The sequence below is a fragment of the Tribolium madens genome, unplaced genomic scaffold (assembly GCF_015345945.1).
Source record: "Tribolium madens isolate multiple individuals breed KSU strain unplaced genomic scaffold, Tmad_KSU_1.1 Scaffold_1;HRSCAF=32;Tcas5.2_LG8, whole genome shotgun sequence".
NCBI lineage: Eukaryota > Metazoa > Arthropoda > Insecta > Coleoptera > Tenebrionidae > Tribolium > Tribolium madens.
In genome coordinates, this window is record NW_025400984.1 from 8,194,225 (window position 1) to 8,215,810 (window position 21,586).

The 21,586-nt window shown below is 35.1% G+C and overlaps 3 protein-coding genes across 5 annotated transcripts in view; 1 reads left to right on the top strand and 2 right to left on the bottom strand.

Annotated features, from left to right (window-relative positions):
* Positions 1-14,852, bottom strand: part of LOC123016414 (protein alan shepard) — a 29,301-nt gene extending 14,449 nt beyond the window's left edge. Inside the window, exons 1-2 of one of the 2 annotated variants that reach the window (XM_044416796.1) lie at positions 14,497-14,852; positions 7,500-7,531 (exon numbers count right to left, since the gene is read on the bottom strand). Coding sequence is in view for 1 of the 2 variants with exons in the window: in XM_044416791.1 (XP_044272726.1) it covers positions 4,298-4,354 (57 nt within the window). In the remaining variant the exon portion in view is untranslated. Of the gene's footprint in view, positions 1-4,297; positions 4,643-7,499; positions 7,532-14,496 lie in introns of those variants that run through there. The other variant, XM_044416791.1, reaches the window with a different exon arrangement.
* Positions 14,853-15,114: 262 nt separating this feature from the next.
* LOC123004520 (methyltransferase-like protein) lies at positions 15,115-16,408 on the top strand. Of its 2 annotated transcripts, none has more exons than XM_044397850.1 (4): positions 15,115-15,233; positions 15,398-15,883; positions 15,930-16,102; positions 16,153-16,408. In XM_044397850.1, the coding sequence occupies exons 1-4, from the start codon at positions 15,157-15,159 to the stop codon at positions 16,287-16,289; spliced, it is 873 nt and encodes a 290-aa protein (XP_044253785.1). In that variant the 5' UTR covers positions 15,115-15,156; the 3' UTR covers positions 16,290-16,408. The 2 variants fall into 2 exon arrangements, with proteins under 2 accessions (XP_044253785.1, XP_044253784.1); XM_044397849.1 differs by having other exon boundaries at positions 15,141-15,348.
* LOC123004519 (tyrosine-protein phosphatase non-receptor type 4) lies at positions 16,286-20,656 on the bottom strand. Its single transcript, XM_044397848.1, has 11 exons — positions 20,022-20,656; positions 19,760-19,976; positions 19,590-19,710; positions 18,992-19,232; positions 18,693-18,941; positions 18,502-18,647; positions 18,041-18,441; positions 17,713-17,991; positions 17,314-17,663; positions 16,976-17,260; positions 16,286-16,919 (listed from the first exon to the last, which is right to left on the bottom strand). The coding sequence occupies exons 1-11, from the start codon at positions 20,313-20,315 to the stop codon at positions 16,833-16,835; spliced, it is 2,670 nt and encodes an 889-aa protein (XP_044253783.1). The 5' UTR covers positions 20,316-20,656; the 3' UTR covers positions 16,286-16,832.
* Positions 20,657-21,586: the final 930 nt, after the last annotated feature.

Consider the following 21,586-nt stretch of genomic DNA (forward strand, 5'->3'; position numbering starts at 1 on the left):
TGTTTGAGGTTCAGAAAACTAAAATTCGTTCGTCTTTCCCGACAGACGAGGTAAACAAAATCATAAAAATTAATAACCATAATTCGTCGAGGAGAGTTACATTATTATGGATTTTGATGTTGTCGACGGGTGCTTTTTTTCCAAAACAAAAATCTCACACACCTGTAGGAATCCGGCGCACCGTTTGCATTCCATTCGACTTACGAATATTGTGCATTAATCATCATGAAATAAGGGTAATGGCCGCCGGAAAAAATATACAGAGTGATTCATCCAACACAGATAAATTTCTCGTATTTTTCGCTTTTCTCTCAGATGAATTTTTCCTTGAAGAGCCCTTACTTATATAAAACACGTCCAAGGCCGTATTCATTTGCCCAATTACCAGACCGTGGCATCAAAATAGCCATTGATTTTTCGGTTATTGGATTATGTACGAGTGCACAACATAATATATAGCATAGCAACCCGTACTAGTTTGAGAAAAAAAGATTAATTAGTCACTTTCGCGATTTACGTCAAACTTATAAAAAAATCCGGACCCGGAACTTACAAAGTTTCTCTATTGATTCTGATGTTAAACGAGTCCGTGCTTGAATAAAACGGATTATGAGTACGTGAAAGGGTGACCACTAACTCCATAGTCGCCCTTCGTTGATAACTAATTTATTCCGGCAGATCCGGAAAAATCCCCTTATGTATGAATATTGAAATAACTAAACCACAATGTGACAAATTGGCGATTTTATTTTGGCATAAACACAATGAATTCGGTATTACGTACACATGTGGAATACATTAAACGGCCACCTCGCTGGCTTGACCTTAATCCTCTAGACTAGATTATAAAATAAAACGAGTTACCAAGACAAAAATCGTTTTTTGAACAAATGTAACTGAATTTTCTAAGAATTTGAATAATGTAAGACTTTTGTTTTATGTAAAATGGAAGGAAATGTCAAATTACGAAACTACAAGTACGCATTCCATTGGTAAGGCATGACAATACCATGGTATAGAATACGTAAATGGTAATAGAACTGTTTTTCTATGAATTTAAAGATCGAAACTTTTCTGTAAAGTACAGAATAACAAGTGGTTTAATTATCATTATCATTTATTGGTGATAACTTAATCTATACAACTGTATTTTCCCTGAGTCGTTTGGGTTTTAGTTTCAAGAGTAATATTTTTTTATAACATTTTTGGTATGTCAAACTTTTCTTTTTTTGATTCAAAATCTTTCATTAATGTAAAGATTTTTTTTCGTATTGTGTTGCTTTATTTTTACGTGATTTCGTTAGGGACATTTTTTTCACACTAAAAATTCCATAAGCCGCGGTGTTTTTGTCACTAAGAGAGCGATAAAAGTTTGCCCTAACTATTACAGCGACAAAACGGATCCTAACTTTTGAAAGCGTCTGAATCTAGTAGGTCTGCATCATCGGATTTACGTATTCATTAAATTGTCTTACCGAATTACACTCAAGCTGTTTTTTTTTTACAAAGAAAACTTGACATTTTTAATTTGAGTTTTGTTTTCTTTAGGCAATTTAACTCAAAACACTGCCAGAAAATATTACTCGTTCTACGGACTCGTAATTTTTTCAGAAGCAGTTTTTTTCGTTAAATTGCCAGAAAACAAAATTCTCATTAAAATGTCAAGTTTACTTCGAAAAAAAGCTCTCGTGTAATTATAAGTGAATAAAAAATTCAATGTTTTATTTTCGTTCATCTTCTTCCAGTTTTAACATTATTGTTATTATTACACAGTACAAAATATTTTTTATCCACAATCACTATAGTAATATACTGCGCGTCAAAATTAAGCAGACAACTAAAATTTTGCGATTTTTCACATTGCAATATTTTTGTTATTCTTTGTTGGATTTCGACAAATTTTTGTTCCGCTTAAAGAACAAACTTTGCAAAACATTGTAATTTAATTCAATATCATTGCTAGTTTTGTCTTGTAAATGTTATACATAAAAGACAAAAGCATTGATTTTTTTACTGTTTTTTTATATTAAGCTGTGGTGTGCGGCAGAGACAAACTTAAGTTTTTTTCTGATTTCAGGTTATTGCCCATTCTTTTCTGAGTTATGTAGGTACCACATTTTCCATAATTTTAGTTCTTGAGACATAAGAGATATAAACCTTCAAAAAAGCATTACATTTCCGATTTCAATAAATGTTCGTATTAAGTAGGCCGAATGTGCCAAAACGTAAAATAGGCGCATAGAAGCTTCCAATAATTAACCGTTTTATTTGTTGTAAAGTTTTTCAGATTTTTTGTGTTCAAAGACGTAATTGTGCTCTTTTGGTCACATAAGCAATAATTTTCGGTTAAACTACCTTTTTATATAGCCTACTTTCTGAACGAATATTTAGTAACATTAGAAAAGCAATGTCTCTTTCAATGCTTTGTATCTCTGGGGCACCAGAAGATAAAAAATTTTAAACAAATTAGTCCTCATTAAGAAAAGAACGGACAATAATCTGAAATAGGTAAAAACTTAATCTTGTCTCTGTTGCACACTACAGCTCAGTATCAAAAAAAAGTAAAAAAACAATGCTCTCTGTTTTAGGTAACAAGACAAAACTTGAAATGTTATTGAATTAAATTACAATATTTTGCCAAGTTCGTTCTTTAAGCCGAACTAAAATTCATCAAAATACGACTAAGAATAACAAAAATATTGCAATGTAAAAAAACGCAAAATTTTAGTTGTCCGGTTAATTTTGACGGGCAGAGTCTATCGATTTTAAACCTTTTAAAGGTTAGGAAATACGTCATTCTATCCCTTGGTTGGAAAGTGATATATGTAAAAGTGCCAAAAAATGCAATTTGTTTGCATAGCAACTACGTCAATGCTAAAAAAACATATATTTTTTATTTAAACAAAATGAAATTGTGAATAAAATAGCACACAATCCTCGGTAAATTTTTTATTACACTCTCGCGCTTTATCTAACCCTTAGGATAAAAAAAATATTTGCCATCGCGGTTGTAACATCCTATTTTTTATTTTTATCTGTTTCATTATATTCTTCTAAAACCGTAGTTTTATTTGGAATAAGAGTCTCACGTGATGTGAATTGCTTTACTTCACTATTATCATGTTTTGCTTGACGTATCAGATGTTTGCCGATGTATTGATTTTCAAAACGAGACGAAGATTAATTTGAACGTCACAGTTTGGAAAAATAACTTTGATGGCTTCTTGCCTACACATCGAAGCAAAGAAAAGAAAGACGCCACTAAGGACAAATATTAATAGTAATTCTTAAAATTTTCGCTAAAAAAATGTTTTTTTTATCGTAATTGGTACTTACATACTTTCAAAACTATCAATGATACATAAAAGTCATAGATTAGTATTTAAAGATAAATATCTATTATAATTTAAGAAGCATATTATTATTGCTTGCTATTGTGCAAAAGTAATAAAAAAATATAATTTAAAATAAATCGCTTAAGCCCCATGTCATATATCGACTATTTTGTAGATAGTAACGTAAAACTATAACTCATTTGTAAATCGAGACAATTAAAACTCATTAGGAAAAACTTGTTGTTAAATTATTGTTTTCAACATTTACAAAAAAATATTCAAATCCACTCAATGAGAAAACATCTTGCCTTGAATATTCATAACTTCCATAATTTCCGATTCGCTTGCGATTTACCACCACGCACGTGCTCCCCGAAAATTACCATTCCCGATCTCGTTTTTTTTTCCCCTCCTTTAGGCGCTCTATTATCTTTGAAAAACCCTCATTTTAAAATCGCAATTTCGTTCCCAACTTAACATTCAACTCGTGTCACATCTTCGGAAGCCACCAAGGACTCCTCTTTCTATCGATTGCTCCTTTTGGCAGCAAGAAGAAAAACTCCCGACTTCCTGTCAAAAATTCTCTTAGTTATTCGCGTCACGTGTTCAACCATACAACCGATTACCGTTCACAATTAATGAATAGGGATCTCTCGACGTCAACGTCACACGACTTCCGGCTCATATGAGGGCGTCTATGTCTGCCCTCTTCGATTTCCGATATATTATACCACAAACGGAGCGCGACGTTCCGGCATGATGATGACAGCTGAGCGTCGACCGGCATCCACGATGCGTTCTTTAAATTTTAAACATCGACATCGACGACGACGTCGTCGTCGTCGTTGTAGGATCGTGACGCAACATTATACTCTATATCTATATATGCGAATGGGCGGGGTCACAATCAAGATACCTACGTCATGCCACCTTCTTTACACTCGCCATCAAAACAAACATACCGTGACTTTATAGTTGATTTTCCTATTGGGTGTCGTGCTATCCATACGAACGGCCATAGTAATTATTATATCACAGATGAGTTGATGGATCGCGTAGGGGTGTGTCTTTTATTCGTTGGGTGATGTTGTGTCATGGCACACTATAATGCGGTGACGACGATCGTCATCGTCGCGCGGCACTCTTTGAGTTGTTGTTTTTTGTTTGGCGAATTTTTTTTTCGGGACCGGGGGCCCCCCGGGTGTTAGAGATGGGACTCGGTGTCCGACACCAGTAACTACACCGCCGCCGCCGCACACTCTTCTATCGCCACTCCCCTCGGTGCGCTACGCGGACACCATCTTGGTTGACGATGGTGGTGTCGGTCGTTCGGTCGGTCGTCTCGCGATCGGTTTCGCCGAAAGTCCGCGAGAGCGCAACACACACACGGCGCCACGAACAGTGGCGGCGCAAAAAGGACAATACCAGTAATTAAGAAATTAACTCTAATTTTGCTCATTACCGAGTTTTTAAACGTGATTATGTATTATACCTACTGAATGGCAATTTCTCTCAACACGTCCAAACAATATCACAATTCGTTTCAGTGGCGTAGGTTGTCGTATAATGCTGTAACGAAGTTTATACAAAAAATAGATGGAATTCAAAGATTTCCAAAATTGTGAAGTAATTTTCTTTAGTCAGGTCAAGTCAGCTCCCTATCTGCATTTTCATAATACATATAAGGTGTTTCAGAACTCGCGCCCCAGAGCATAGGTACCAGGAACATAAAAATTGGGTTTACAAGAGAAAAAAAAACTTTAATTTGGATTTATTGTAGGTTATGTTTGAAGGCTGAGGTAAACTCTTTTATTAAATATTTTCGATTAATCGCCCAATAATCGTCCAATGTCAAAGTTGACTTATGCCTGACAGCGATTTGTGAAACCTTGGTCATTTGTTGCCGTGGATATCATCCATTCAAAATCCCTACTTTTTGAATTCATCGTTCTGCAGTCCTCACTTTAAATTAAAATATCTTTGAAACGGTCCATTTTAAGGGTATTAAAGGTTATGCATTTTTTAATTAAAATTGATTACTCTATCGATATGGGCAATAAAAAATTGGTGTTAAGAGAGCAAAAAAATGGAAAAACACAGAAAATGTGACCTGCAACTGCTGGAACCGGAAATCGAGTAGATATGTCCGGTTTTCGTGATTACCAGTTCAAAAGGTATGTTGTCACGAGGAAATGTTCCAAATTTTATAATATTTGGTCAAATAGTTCCAAAGTTATTACAAAAAAAATAAATTTCCATACCCACATAGCGAGGGCTATAAAATTCTTATCAGTAGAGATAGGACACGAATTATTATAAAAATTAACATCATTTTATAGGTCATTTTTAAGGTTCAAATATTGCTTCATATTTATGAATAACCCTATACAAGATCATCAGTAATATTTAATAAACATAAAAAATATCAAATTTCAAAAATATATGTTTAATTTTTTTGACAGATATAACTTTTTTTCCATGTTCCTTCTTGTCTTACTTCTACTTGGCATTTTTCTTTAAGACGCCAGTTCTGAAACACCCTGTATTTACCTACATAACGTTAAATGAGTTTATTATTTACTATTGTTAATTTAAAAAACACTTAAATAAAATACTTCGAAACTAATTGTAAATAGTATGATTTACTTTTGATAGGTAGTAATTCAGTCATTTATTGGTGTTCTTTTCTGTATGAAACAGTGAAGCTTCCTGGCCCTAAACTTGTCTGTATGGTTCAGTTGTAACACAATTTTTTCTTTTACACAGAAAACAAATGTCTGTGACATATTTCACCTCAAAAATCGCAATTGCGACGTTGCCGGTGTGCAAATTTTTCTTTTACATAGAAAACAAATGTCTGTTACATATTTCACCTCAAAAATCGCAATTGCGACGTTGCCGGTGTCATAATTGGCGGTGATATGGGAACGGAACACAATTTTTAATACGCCCAGCGAGGTGTCAAATGTCAAATTAATTGATATTGTAGCTTTCGCTCGTTCGCAATCGAACTTTTTTAGATAGCTTTGACGCCAAATTTAAAAAAACACCCGTTATAAAACAAGATAGAAAAAAATCAACAAATGCCTTACACACTTATTTTTTAAGTTTAACTTAAAAAAACTTAAGGTTTTTTTAGCTCAAAGAGGTAAAACTTTGACCTTACACAGCGCGAATCCAAATTTCTGATAAATTTTTCAAAAAGTGAAAGTAATGTATTTACATAATTGTTTAAGAAATCGAACATTGTGTAAAACCGAGTTCAAAAGCAACAAAAAAAATAATTTTGTTAAACGATATGCAAACATTTAAACAAAAAAAATTTTGAATAAAAGTATGTTGAATAAAAAGCAATCGGACAATAAATAGATTAAAAATTGCCGTAGAAAGAGTTTTTAGCGTAATTTAAGTCCAAAAATTTTAAAAAATCAACAGAAACTACACAGAAAATTCATATGAAAAAATAAAACATTAAGGTTTAAACGTCAGAAGTGCAAGAAAGCCAAAACATATACCGTATCTTTTAAATCTGCCATCAATGTTTTGTTTCAAATTTGTAAAAATGAATTTATAATGCAGTAAAATATTTAAACTTAGACTCGAGCCATTAATTTTGAGATTTTATTTCGTAAAAGATGAATTTGTTTCACTCATAGTGACATATTGCATAATTGAAAAAAAAATCATACATGAATTTTAAAACAGGTTCGACTTTCAGGAATTGATGTAAATATTTGACGAAATTTGATAGGATTTTTTCTACAGATGGGAACAATGTTGACCAAAAAAAAACTTAATAAATTTTTAATGTTCTAGTTAGTCAGGGTTGATTGTTTGTTACTACGCTTGTCGAATACACTTTAATAAAAACAAAAAAACTCATTTTTGTGCTTCACCACTTGTCTCTTTCTGGAAAAACGAAAGGAAAATTGACCTTGAGACGATTTTTCCGTGTCAAGATCAAAGTTACATTGTGAGGTGACTAAATAATGTATTTGCGTTGATAATAAACACTATTGTACGTTTCAGTATTTGGCTATTTCTATAAAAGAGAGAACTCTAGACTTGTTTGTGGCAGGTGGTGAGGGAATTTTAATCCTGTCGCTCTACCCCCCACAAAAAAACAAACACAAAGAAGGATCTAAACCGACGATAAAGACTTACCGAAATAAGAAAAGGAGAATCCGGTCGAAAATCTGAAACAAAGAGCAACGTTTTAGTAGAAAAGAAGCTTTTCAATTGAATATTTAATCAAGAGGAAAGTCTCGGCCTGTTTTTGCTTTGAGCAATTTCCACGTTTCATTCAAAAATAATTAAAAGTTTGGATTCAATGACAATCATTAGTCCCTATTCGGCCCGAACTTAATGCAATAAATTCATTTTATCTTTATGCCTTATGTTCCAATTCTCTCCCCTTGTAACTACCATATTTGCAGCTGCTTTCGAAGAAATAATAAAATTTATCGAAAGTAATTTTATGAACGCACGTTCTGATAAGAAAAAATTCAATGAAGAAATTTTTTTTCGTCAGTAAAAAAAATCCAACTCGTGTGTCACTTGACCTCGCACCCATCTCAAAACCGCCCCCTTATATTACAAATTCCAGTGCGATTTAATTTCGTTTATTTTCGATTGACGTTTTCTTTCCTCTCTCCTTTTTGATGATAATTCGGGAAGAAAGTCGGTCACGCCTGTCCGTATTGATCAGGGGGTTGGACGGTTGCGTCCGCACTTCCGGCGGATGTGTCCCTCAGACGTCGTCGGTTTTTCGTCCCGGCGGCGATGACGGGCGAGGTCGTGGCCCCTGCGGGAGTACCCGGCCCGGCGGCGGCGGCGGCGGTGGCTGCTTTCATTCAGACTTTCTCTCAATGACGGGAGATCGGGATAAAGTCGCGGGTTCGACGACCCGCGCACATCTCTCGCCTAGCGGTTGCTGGCCACGAATACCAGACCAGAAGGAGACGGAAGATGGTAGACCCACATCGGGCCCCAAACAAGAATTCATACAAGGATCAAAGGACGACAATATTTTTTTATACAAAATTTACCATTCTAGTGATGGATAAAAATAAAATCAGAAATCGGTGGTCATTCGGCCGTTCCACACGTGTTCAATTGGTGCCAAGTCAGGTGATCCTGCAGGTCGGGAAAGTGTAGTTTAAGAATTTTAACAACGTGCATTACACTTTATTATTCTTAGCTTCGCTTCAAGAGAATACAAAGAATAAAAAACGTGCAAATTACTTAAATAATTTCTTTCATGGTAAAAAATCTAGTACAATAATTATTTAAGAAACATACGTGTTCTTTAAATATTAAAAGTAGTACAGGATGTCTCATCTGAGACTTTTTCAGTACTTTTAGCTGAGACAGGCTGTATAACAAATGTCAAAATAAGTCACGTCGACGAGTGTTTAAGCCAATTCAAACAATAATAAAATCAGACAAAAAACACACATAAATTCTCTAATATGTGCTCAATTAACATTTAATTAGGAAATGTTTATAATTTACCACCATGGAATCAAACTTGTTATTCTCGCCTTGAGTTAAATGCAATTTTATTAATTTGCGAATAGAACGATAACCCAGACCCAGAATTTAAAATGATAGCCTTTTATTTTCTGTTATATAATTTTAAGTAATTTTTGTAACAAATTCAAAACAAATAAAAAAATTTAATTATCAAAGTTGTCTTAACCTACGTCAAAAAAGTAGCTGTTTATTTACTTAGGAAAAACTAGACCAATTGATAAGATTAGATGATAAAATTGCAATTTACCGATTTAAATTCCAGGATATTGAATTTATAGCAATTACTCATTGATTCTACAAAACACTTATCTGACATTTGCTTAAAAATCTCTCAAAATACCACATATTGAATCATTCAATTACATATTTTCCCTTTGTGGAAATTAGCTTTTGATGCTGTTAGAGAATCACTCGGTATAACAGTGATTTGTAGGTCTTCAGGTTATTAAGGCTGCCGATAATTGAATCAAAGTCGTACTTGAGGTTTCAACTTGTAAAATCCGAATTCATCTTGCGGTTACAATACAACCCACATCCCCTCTAAAAACTAATTCATGTCAGATTTACCGAATCGATAGTGTCAATTAAAGCGTTCCCAGCTGTTGTACCCCCACGATATTGACCAGCCGCCATTCCATCGAAAAAAAAAACAGCAAAATCAGAGTTTGATGTTTTGTAAATATTTACATTTAACGCTGGATAAGACAAAAGCAACGGAGTGATATCAGAAATGATTGACGAGTCGTCGCCATTTAGGATGAACCAAACGGAAGTCATTATCGCCAACTACAGGAATGCAGTTAAAAGCTGATAAGGGTTATTATAACGAGTGGAGCTTCCCGGAATTAATTCACACAAATTCGTCCTCAGTGGTATAGTTTGTACAAGCCAAATTAAAAACGTTCCGACACCCTTATTTACTTTTCGCCGACGAGGAGATAAAGCAATTACAACGTTGGAGGAGAAAAAAATATAAATAGAACACAATTTCGAGCCGAGAAAAACACGCGTTTTCACTCAAAATTAACGAAAAAAATTGCGAGAAAATCCATAAATCACTGATTTTTTAACTAGTGGCGGTTTGGGGAAAGCTAAATAAAACTATATTTTATTTTCCTCATTTATTCTTAACCAGGAGCAATATTTTTTGAATTTCCAAAAAGTTTATAATTACATTCATAAGCATCTATGATGTGAGGACTAAGTTATAAAGTTGTAGATGTTGGTTATTAAAATGGCAACTCTCATTGATGTTCCTTTTATGTGGAAAACTTTAGATTTTGTCCTTTGAGAAATGGATATAGACAAAGTTAGTTACACTGGAAGGAAGAAACCCCAAAATTATTTAAAATCTTTGCACAAAGTCTGCTTCCGCATTGTTCTAGGGTTAAATTTCCGTCAGGTCGGCGAGACTTGGTTCTGATTTATCTTATTGCACTCTGTACGCCATATCGATTTTCGTCTACAAACCGCATGCGTTAAAAACCAGACAGTGCATCTTAAGAAAATGCAATTTTCCTTCAACACAGCTCCCTTGTGTTTTTTTAAAAGCGCTCTCAATAAAAAATTCGACACGGCTCATTATCGAGTGCAATGCCCTTTAGGTATCTCTTCTTCTTGTGGAAGTGCGAGGGTTAGCGCCCTGTGCCAGCAGTCTAGACCAGGCTAGACACCCCTACCACGTGGCGTACTTCGCCCCCTTCGGAGTTCGCATGGGGGTCGTTGGATAAACACGAGAGAGGTAACACCATATGTGACTTGTCCATCAACAGGCGAGCTATTAATTTAATGTCCTTTATTAATGCCGGATGAGGTTTTAGACGTCTAGGCGGCCCGGCCTGAAACCGCTTGATTTTTCATGGATTCGACAAAAAACGACCTCACAATGAGTACCACAATGCAATTATTACGCAATCATGGCCATTGGTCACGTTCAATTGTTCAAGAAACAAATAAAAAATACAATTGAAACTAGACCATCTAGATAACGAATCAAAAGTGGTGGATGTATAAAGCAACCCCAAATTTGAATTTACTTCAACTTTCGAATCGTTTTCCGGTGTGAGATGCTTGAGGCGGCACTGAAGGAAGCCGAACCATTTATTATACCAACGAACGGTATCTGATTCTAGTCATGGTAGGATGGATACACCACGAATCAAGAACGATCCTTGGAGAAGGACGACGATGGATGGATAAAAACGCGACAGACACGAGTACTGAATTACCGCAACGTTATTGCAGTGTGAGAGAAATTCGTGAACCGTGAATAGAAGCAAGCGTTTTTGAATTGCTAGAATAAGACGATGATAGTTGAGTTAGGACGGGGAATTTAATTTAACAGTTAGACGGCGACAGAATCGGGCAAATCGACCGACTGTGAATTTTTCGACGAAAAATTTTAGGCGCATTCTTCGCGTTTTATGACCACGAAAAACGTGAGAATTGATGGGACGGTTCCTTCGCAGAAGGAACCGAAAAATCAGAAAATTTTAACATAAACTGTAAAAAAACATAAGGCAAATCTCACCGAGAAAATTGAAAATAAAAAATGACTTGCACTCCCTTCCGTTTTGTAAACTGTATCCTTCACATTGTGCAAAAATATTATTTCAATATAATATTGTTAAATATATCACAAGAAAAGCTCTAAAAGTTATCAAATCAAGACTTCTACCTGTAATAATAAACAACACCATTATTTCGACAGTACGACAGTCTAGAGTCTAGACACTTAATGATAGATTAATATGTAAAAATTGTTCAGAAAAACAAAAACAAACAGTGCCTTTGTTTGATGATAATAATAATCGTTTAATCGAGAAAATAGATTAAAAATATAAATGTCTGCATTTCTTTAAGGGAACAAATTATGCACAATATTTTATTTAAACATAAAGTATTTTTGTTCAGAAAAAAACAGTGTATATTCAGCAAAAGTTATATACGTTCACTTAATGTTCATTAAAAATAATAAATGCACAGTATATGTCTAGTAAAACTAATATGCACATAGTAAAGTAACAAATATTCATTAAATATTCATTAAAGTACATTAAAAAACGCGTTTCATAGGGCAAGTTTTGTGGGGCGAATTCAGGTTTATGAAACGAGCAGCAAAGCGCGAGTTTTATAAAGACGAGTTCCCATAAATGACTTATAAGATAGTTTTTTTTATGCCACCTTTTCTATTTTGCGCATTTTGCAAGTCGATTTTATCAAAATTTAGGTACTTTTGCCCTAATAAGGTGATGGTTGATAACAAATGTCACAAAATTTGTAAAATTCGATGTTCAAGTGTCAAGTTTTCAATATTTTGTTGAATTAACAATGCATACTGCAAACATTTATTTTATGCACACCACCTGAAATAAGAGAAATATAATGGTTGCATTGGCTCAGAATAATAAAAAATGTACAGTACATAATACGATAATAAATACCAATAATAAATATTATCCTTGCACAGGGGCCATACATTGTTATGTAATCAAAACTGCAAACTCACTAAATTTTATGTTATTTTACCAATTATTTTTACTGCGTAAACTGGATTTTTTACTATGCATTTTTATACTGAACAAATTACAATAAAATACTGTGCATGCTTTACTTATCATTTATTATTTTTACTGTACAAAATATTATAATTATACTGATCATTTCAAGTTTTTAACCGTGTAAAAATTAATTAAATACTAATCATATATCATTTTATACTGAACAAAATCGGATTGTCCACTACCCACACTGTGTTAGTACCCATTTCTTAATTTATTATTTTCAATACAACAAAACGAAAGCTTTTTAACTTTCAGAAAGTTTTTAAAACACAACATACACGAAAAATGAAAGTGGCCACCTTGTATTTCTCTAGGCAAAAAATTATGATAAAAATCTTTTTTTTTTCTAATAATAGAGAATTTTACTTAACTGTTTTCCTCATCTTATGTTAAACTGAAATTTCAACCTAGCACTCGTAATGAAAACATCAAGGTATCATTTCCTGCCTGTAAAACCAGTTCCTGTTATTGCCGTCAAGATTTTTTTTTCAGGAACTCAATTTACAACAATACAAACCTTTAACAAAACTGTGTAGCAATAAACGAAAATAACTTACCTGTTTTTGCGATTCATAGAGAAAATGAACAATAATTTAACTCTTCATTGGGATAACATTTAAAAATTTACATTTTAAAACAGTTAGTTGCCATTTTAGATAAAACCGATGTTTACCTGTAGAAAAATGTATAATAACGGTTGATATTTTAATAAAAATGTGATTAATTGAAAAAATACATATTTCTCATTTAAGTGTAAGTAGTTTTAACACGCAAGAAGTGTATTATTTATCTTACAATAATTGCACTTGCGCATATAATAAATTAAATCAAAATTTTAATCCTTTTACATTATCTCACACTTTGGCTTAATTTTGTGGGAGAAAACTGAAATTACATACAATATTTTAATTACTCGAACTTAAAAATATTTATTGCATTCCAAGCAATTCTAAAATTGACTCCTCTATCTACAACAAATTAATTCTCAGTGTGAATGACTGATTAAATAATTCCTCACGCAGTTCGATCACTTTGTTTTTTATCCTTTGGAAATCAATAGGACGATTAAAAAAAATTCAGGCAGCGACCAAGGACGACACAACAATTTTGGCTTAATGAATTTAGATAAACTTCTAATTAGTCATAAGCTCATAAGACAAGATTAGAAAAGCGATTGATTTGTTTTCCTTCAAGTAAAATTTTATGCATTTCTGCATAAAGTTTGTAATTCCGACATTGGCCTTATTATGACCATATCCGTTTCTAACGAGGCTTCTATCTCATCTCCAAGCTGTGAGTAAAATTACAATTTGACATTCAAAACTCGTAATAAATATGATATATGAGCATGACGATCGATATCTGATCTTGACAAGTTCAGTTAATACAAAGCCAATAAGAATCAGCTACTAAGTACTTTATTTAAATCAAAATTTTGAGGTTTCAGTGCTGAAACTTGAACTACGAAATTGATTGTGTCTCATTTTTAACTCTTGTGACAAAATTGTTTTCAGCTGAGTTATTTATTAGAAATTTCTCATCAGAAGCATTAAACAAATTGGTGGTATTGTAGTCGAGATCTAGGAATAAGATAGTGGTAATAAATTAACGGGAAATTTCCCCAAACAGATTAGTGCATTCTTATAATGGTTAATTAAATGGTGTACGGGTTTATAATTATTATTGATAATATTTATAGTTGCGGTAATTGCATCATCAATTCGACACGGAATGAAATATTTTGCATGATTTCTCGAATCTGTGACATGCAGATACTTTCACATTGTGTCTGAATATCAAATTTAATTTGAAAGTGGCTGGAAAGAATAATGATAAGAAATTCCGCAAATTTGATTCATGAGGGGGGGCCACCTAGAAATTGGAAAAGTCCACGTTGAATCGGGAGGTGAAATGGCTCCTGCCTACGTCTCCGGCCCGAAAAATACAATCGCAACCTCGGTTCCAAGTGTAAAAATACCGTGAAATGAACCGAAACCAGTGATAAGGAAATTTCGTACATTCCTTCGGGGAAAAATGACTCCCGAAATTTTTCGTTAACTTACCTCAAAATAAAGGAATCTGCGACTTGTACACCACCGATTCCATGCACGTTTGCAGACAAAGGCACTTTTTCCCAAAATAAAATCACAACGATTCGAAATGAAATCAAATTCTCTCGGATTCCTTGGCAATGAATACGCCCTCCTGAAACCTTTGACAGATGTCAAAAACGCCCAAAACACCACGAAATACCACAAAACACGACACGTCAGTCTTTTAATTTGATTTGTACTGATTTCGACTATGTAAATTTATATAAAAACAACAAGTTTATATGAAAATATTAGAAACACCCAATTTTATTTAGCGGCAGCAAACCGCATACGACACAAGAATTCTTTGGGTAAATACCAACTAATGTCATGTCAATTCTGGTGACGTCACCAGACATAACATAAACAAACCGCTTCGTTAAAACCATCCTCACATTTCAACAAAAACCCCCAAATCGCCCAAATCAACCACTAAAACCATACCACAACTAACTCATACACACAAATCATAACCCTAATTAATTAAAACTACCCAAAAGTTATACAATAATTCAAAAAAACATCAAAAATTCTCTTAATCAACCGGTAGGACTAGACTAATTCTAGCACCAAAAACACTCTCACCAACCCAAGTAAAAAAGATCCCTATGGTGACAACATAACCTCAGAATGTCACAAGACAAGAGGCCCCAATTCGGCAACAGACACCTCACCGACGACGACAATGTTTTCCAACACAATGCGTGGTACGATTTTTAAACTTCTCTCATTACGTAACTGCCACACACGTTACCGCAAAAAGCCCAAATACGGTACTCGCTTCCTAATCGATAAAAGCAAAATCTTTGATTTTAACGCCTGGTACGGCCTTTTTCTCCACTGAATAGTCATAATAGGCGTTTCTGTGCAGGGACGATGTCGAGTGGGACGAGGAACAAGAAAATCAAGCGAGGGATAAAGTGAGGATAAACAGTGAGGTTAAAATCCCTAATAGTGTGATTGAAAAGTACGAAAATGAGGCCGATAAGTACTGGGACGCGTTTTACGATATCCACACAAATAGGTTTTTCAAAGACAGGCATTGGTTGTTTACAGAGTTCCCCGAATTGGCTGTGAACGAGGGCGAAAGTAGGACGATTTTTGAAATTGGTTGTGGGGTTGGAAATACAATTTTCCCGATATTACAGACCTCAAAAAATGATAATTTGAAAGTTTACGGGGGCGACTTTTCATCAAAAGCCATTGAGATTTTAAAAGAAGCGCCAGAATTTGACTCAAAACGCTGCAACGTTTTCGTATTAGATGCCTCTCAAGACAAGTGGCAAGTGCCTTTTGACGAAAACAGTATTGACATAATTGTGTTAATTTTCGTTTTATCGGCTATAAATCCATTAAAGTATTTATTACATAATTTTTGACTCTTTTTAACAATTTTTTTGTAGATTTGTTAATGTGATCAAAAACATACACAATTATTTGAAACCTGGGGGGTTAGTGTTATTTAGGGACTATGGACGCTATGATATGGCACAGTTAAGATTTAAACCAGGTCGGTCTTTGGGAGAAAATTTCTACGTACGTGGGGATGGCACTAGAGTGTATTTTTTTACCCAAGGTAATGGTACTTAACTCCCTTGTAGCAAAACTTCATTACTAAACTTGCAGATGAAGTACGAAAATTATTTGAGGAATTTGGTTTCAAGGAGGAGGAGAATCGGGCCGATAGACGTTTACAAGTGAACAGAGGTCGATTGTTGAAAATGTACAGAGTTTGGATTCAGGCAAAGTACAGAAAAACTTAAATTGACAAATATATTAATTTTTGTAAATTTTTAAAAATTACATAATTACATTATGTCTATAGATTAAATATAAGGAATCCTTTTGTAATAATTGATAAAATAAAAAAACCTACATGAAAATAAATACAAATGTTTTTTGTACTTTTTTTATAAAAATTTCGTTACTTGTTAAAGAAAACAAACACAGTTTTTTAAAGTGATGAACACGAACACTCTTCAAAAATTTTTCTATCCTTTACAATTCGTCTAATACAGGACAGTCTAATTTCCACAATATTAATATACATAGAAAAAATCAGCCTTTAATGTCTTCATCTTAGTACGATTAATAACTGCCTAATAACCACAAGCACTAACAATCCCCCAAAAAACAAGGAAAAATCAAAACTATTGCAGCGAATGAAAATAAAAACAAAAACGATTCAAATAAATCGTGATGTGAGTATCGTTAATTGCCTGAAGGCACCGCCGGCTATGAAAAAAAAATCACAAGACTTCACGACGGATTAGTTGAACACCCTGGCTGTCCTACACGAAAAAACCTCATCTGAAAAGCTTCGCTTCTTGCGTGTCATCGATTGTTTGCAAGTACGCCGTGTGGACGCTTTCGCAAACGAATCGATACTGACTCTGAGTGACAACAAAACAAACATTATTGCAAATTGGGCCCCAATTTCAATACTTACAGCATTTTGTATCATCATTGCTCGTTGCTCTCTCATCGTTTTGACGATTTCGAGGGGGTACACCGGCTCCCCGGCCTCAATTAAGCACAAAGCCGTCTCCATCAGAACTAGAACTCCTGTGCGACCAATCCCCGCACTGCAATGGACCACCACGGGGGCGTCGTCGCCTTTTCTCGCCTCTCGGACTTTTTCAGTGAAACTTAGAAAGAGAGCGGGAGAATCAGGGACCCCGTGGTCCGGCCACGCCACGTATTGGATGTGTTTCAAGCTCCACTCAGTGTTGTTCTACAAAAAAAAAATCACTACTTTCCTGTTTTTTTTTTTCATTTTTTACGTACTTTAACGTCAGTTAGACTAAAATCTCTGAAAATAAAGCTTCCGGACTCGTCCGTGGTTTCATCCAAGCATTTAATTATCACATTTTGCATCGTTAAACATTCGCCTACATTTGGCCAATATTTATGACATTTGGCTCGTCCCCGTTCAACTAATGTCGTCAACATCACAATTAAGTTACATTTTTCTTCCAAAATCATCTGCCAGAAGTCCTCACAGGTCGATTGCAGTGGTCCTTGAGTCGCTATATATTTATTGACTATATCAGTACCGTTTATTTTCATATTGACGTAGTTGGCATTGATATAATCACCACTGGGTGCATTTTTCAATATCACACGAGTCGAATCATCTAAAATTTGATTTAAGTGTTTAGTCTGCAGTCCGCGACGTATACTCACAAGGCGAAATATCCCTGTAACGATTCTTGTTGATATTTTTCGGTTCAAGAGAGACATCGCATGTTAAATCGGGATGTTTCCGGTATAGCATTTCATATCGAGCAATGAGAGCACCACTTGCTAGACCATCAGCCAATAAGAGCATGCTTTGTTCGAGGGCGTTTTCAGGCGATGGGGGGCGCTGTAATTCACCCACTGGGACGTATTGGTATGGGGGCTCCTCGAACTCCTCCATTCCGGCATAAAGAACGTTGGGTTTGACCACTAATACCAACTTTCCTATATCGAAAAAAAGGAGTAAAAGCTGGCAACTACAAAAATAAATTACCATCATTGGTGCTCCTCGCCTTGTGTATTAGCATAACAACATCTTCATGTAATGCATGCGAAACGTCGACCCCATTTATCTGAATCACTTGGTCTCCTTCGGATAAACGAGGGGTACACTTATCGGCTGGTGTATTTGGTGCGACTCTGGATACCAGAATCGGAACATCTCGACTCGTACCTCCCTTGACATTAAAACCGTATTTTCCGTCCTCGGGATGTAATGTGATGGTTACAAGAGTTTCATCGGTGATTTGTGACGTGGGCGAATGACTGGCGCTGTAGGGAGGAGTGTCATACAAACCGTTCGAAGTAGGCGATGGAATCTCCTCATCGACGTAACTTAAGACACGACCAGGCGAAAATGGTCCTTCTAGAGTACGTTCCAGAAATCCACCATCGCTGCAAAAGGAAATAATAAAATGGGCGTGTCTTGTTAGCCCCGCCCTGGTATGTACTCACTCATCAGACAATTGCGAATCGTCCGCCCACGCTTTTCGCGGTTCTTTGGCCCCCAAAGAAGTGACTTTGTTGTCGTAGGGCCTCGGAGGGCGGCCGGGGGCTAGTAATCCTTTGCCCTTTTCCTCGACTGGTGGCACCGGACGAACCTATTTCACAAATTACATTTTTGTCAATTTTTGAAATTTTTTTACCAGTTGTTTACTCGGAGATCGAACAAATTTCCGCTCAAGTTTTCCTCTCCTTTTCACGTCAGCAACAGTCTGAAATTCAGTGCGCCCGGAATAAGTGAATTTCGAGCCCAGTGAAAACGGGAATTTTCGTTTCACTTTTGGTGAATCCAATCGGAAAAAAGTGTGATGTTCAACGCAGGCTTTCCACAGAGTTTTCGAGGAGCGATAAGACTCCATGTTGAATCCGAGCAAAGTGTCATAATCTTCAGACTAAAACAATGGAATTAAAAACACAAATTTTTACGTTTTTGAAAGCTTACCAACTCGCGGATCAACTGGATGAAAAACTGTTTACGTTTAAATGAAATTTTCATAATTTTCGACCAGGAAAACGTGTTGATTTTGATATTGTTTTGAAAGACGACAAGACCCATATGGGTGACTCCTAATTGAATTTCACGGTTCGTGTTGTCGCGAGTTTTGTGGAGTTCAACACCGTACATTTCAATTCGTTTTGCGTGGTCGAGGAAGTTGAACTCGGCCTGGGCTGGCGATTGTCCTCTACAAAAAATTAATTTCAAACAGTTTTCAAAAGCTGTTTTTCATTCTAGGGACAAAAAACTTGAGAGAAACAAAGAGACAGGTTCGTCATGAATGCATTAAATTATGTAAAAAAATAAAATTTGTGTAATAAAGACAGTACTAGGAATAAAGATAATACTCTTCTTAGTTTAATAAATATTGTTTTCTATTATCTCCTAACTCATAAAATGTAACCGGAAATGTAATTAAATCATAAATTGATGAATATTTCTTCTAGTAAATCCACGATAACTTATACAAATAATTCACAAAAGTGACTCATTTGATAAGAAACCTTTTTGAAATAAACTAATTTTTCCGTTAATTTTTGCATACTTGTGTAATTTATGTAATTCGGCAATTTTCCTCTCCATTTCCTCGCATTGTCCTGGTATGAGTTGCATAGTGGATAGATAATTGGGCCCATGTTCCTCAGGTTGATAATCCCCTAACTCGGCTAAAAACTCCAAAATGAGTCTTTAAATCCCCAAAAATTTCGTAATCACCTTGAACTGTATAACTGGCTAGGAGAATGGCAGTGCTGGGGGCTAAAACAAGCCTCCCTTCTAGGATATCTCGACGGATTTGTAGGCAAAACTGGTATCTGGTATACTCCTCTTGCAACTTACTTGGATCGGAGACGTAAAACTTAACTCTAAAATACAACGGGTATTGGCAGTGGTTGAGCTGCTTTTTGATGGGTTTGGACGGATCTAACCAACGCTGAAACTTGCAATTAGTTTGTGAATTGATGGGTTTGATACGTACCATGAGTTCAGGTTTGTTGACATTGGGTGCACACCCATTTTCCGAGTACTGGAGTCCGAAGTAGTCCTTCTCGACGAGCTCCAGGTGCTGGTAGACTTGGTCCATGATGACGCTGCCTTTGCACCGTTTCCCCACATGAAACTCATGCTCAGTGTCGTCGAGAAAACGCACGGTGATGTTAAAGCCCTTCAGTTTGCTCCTTTCGCGTGCCGCTGCCAGTTCTAAGGCTTGGACATTGTAAGTACCACTCGAGCCACTAAACGTCCGTTTTGACACGCTCTCGACTATGTCCATGGCGAAAATCTGCGCTTTCGGGCATTACGGACCCAATACGAAGATAGACCTATCCCACTGATAAGTGATAACCAAGAAAATTCAAAGTAAAGTAGTAATTATGAAAATGATGCTTTTTTCGGTTTGACACTAACGTCATATCATGGTTAGCTGCGATTTCGATGAGCTGTCAGTCGGTTGTTTTAGACAATTTCAAAGGATTTGGCACGAATTCGATGCATCACATACACATTTAACGTTATCACAATGTGGTTTTATCACAATTTTATTATTTCATTCATTATTTCATTATTGAAACGTCAATGGCAGCACTGAATGGCAGGTTTTTACCCAGCACATCGAGAGAGCCGGGCACCGAAAGCATTTTTGCTCGAAAGTTCATATAACCGAAATATTTTTTTTGTTTTCTTAAAAACTTTTTTAAAACCATACTTAACTTGTAACATTGCTTACACTATAAAAATATAAAAAATTGTATTTTTTTAAAAAAATAACTGGCACTTTTTACACCTATTATACCATACTTTCAATTAAATTAATTTAATCAACGTGGCTGGCGACTTAAAAATTAAGTTGGCAACACTGAAAACATAGAGGGAGAGGATATAAAAATAATATACAGAGTAACTTTTAATGTATTGGAAACACTGAATTATTGGTACTCTTTCTAATTTGTCCAGAATGTTTCAGATAACAGCTAAATCACAGTAGTCGCCCGTCGCAAATTAAAATTGCCTATAAAAGGTTGACGTTTGAATTTAAAAGTCAAGGTTGCCAAACTAAAATTTTAAATTTAACACCAACAAAAATCACAATATCATTTACAGTCACTTTTTTGGTACTATTCACAGAGTATTGGACCTCTATTTACTTTATTATTCAGGGTGTTACAAAACTCGCGCTGGCATTTATTTTTTGACATTTGACTTTTTTATGTCTATTTAATGATACTCTTTATCTTGTATATGTTTTTTTTATAATTATCTAGAAAAAGTACAAAAATTTTGCTAATAAAAACCACAATTAACATTAAACACAGTTCCAGTTTAGGATATAGTTTCCTTGTTTCTTCTCCTAATAGCCTGTAGCAAAAAGACTTGGAATTTTTTTTCCAACAGAAATAAATAGAGTCTAAGCGCAATATTTAAACTTTCATAACTTCGAAATTTTTATTAGGTAGAAATTTTTTAACATTTTTTCCATGTTCTTGGTATCTCACCTTACATGGTGGGGCGCGAGTTCTGGCGCATTCTGTACACTCTGTGGTATTA

Coding starts and splice junctions, on each gene's coding strand:
- LOC123004519 (XM_044397848.1), bottom strand. CDS start 20,315: ATGGACATAGTCGAGAGCGTGTCAAAACGGACGTTTAGTGGCTCGAGT. Junction 19,977..20,021: donor TCAACAAACCTGAACTCATG/GTACGTATCAAA, acceptor TGCAAGTTTCAG/CGTTGGTTAGATCCGTCCAA. Junction 19,711..19,759: donor AGCCAGTTATACAGTTCAAG/GTGATTACGAAA, acceptor TGGAGTTTTTAG/CCGAGTTAGGGGATTATCAA.
- LOC123004520 (XM_044397849.1), top strand. CDS start 15,212: ATGTTTTCCAACACAATGCGTGGTACGATTTTTAAACTTCTCTCATTA. Junction 15,349..15,397: donor ATCTTTGATTTTAACGCCTG/GTACGGCCTTTT, acceptor GTTTCTGTGCAG/GGACGATGTCGAGTGGGACG. Junction 16,103..16,152: donor AGTGTATTTTTTTACCCAAG/GTAATGGTACTT, acceptor CTAAACTTGCAG/ATGAAGTACGAAAATTATTT.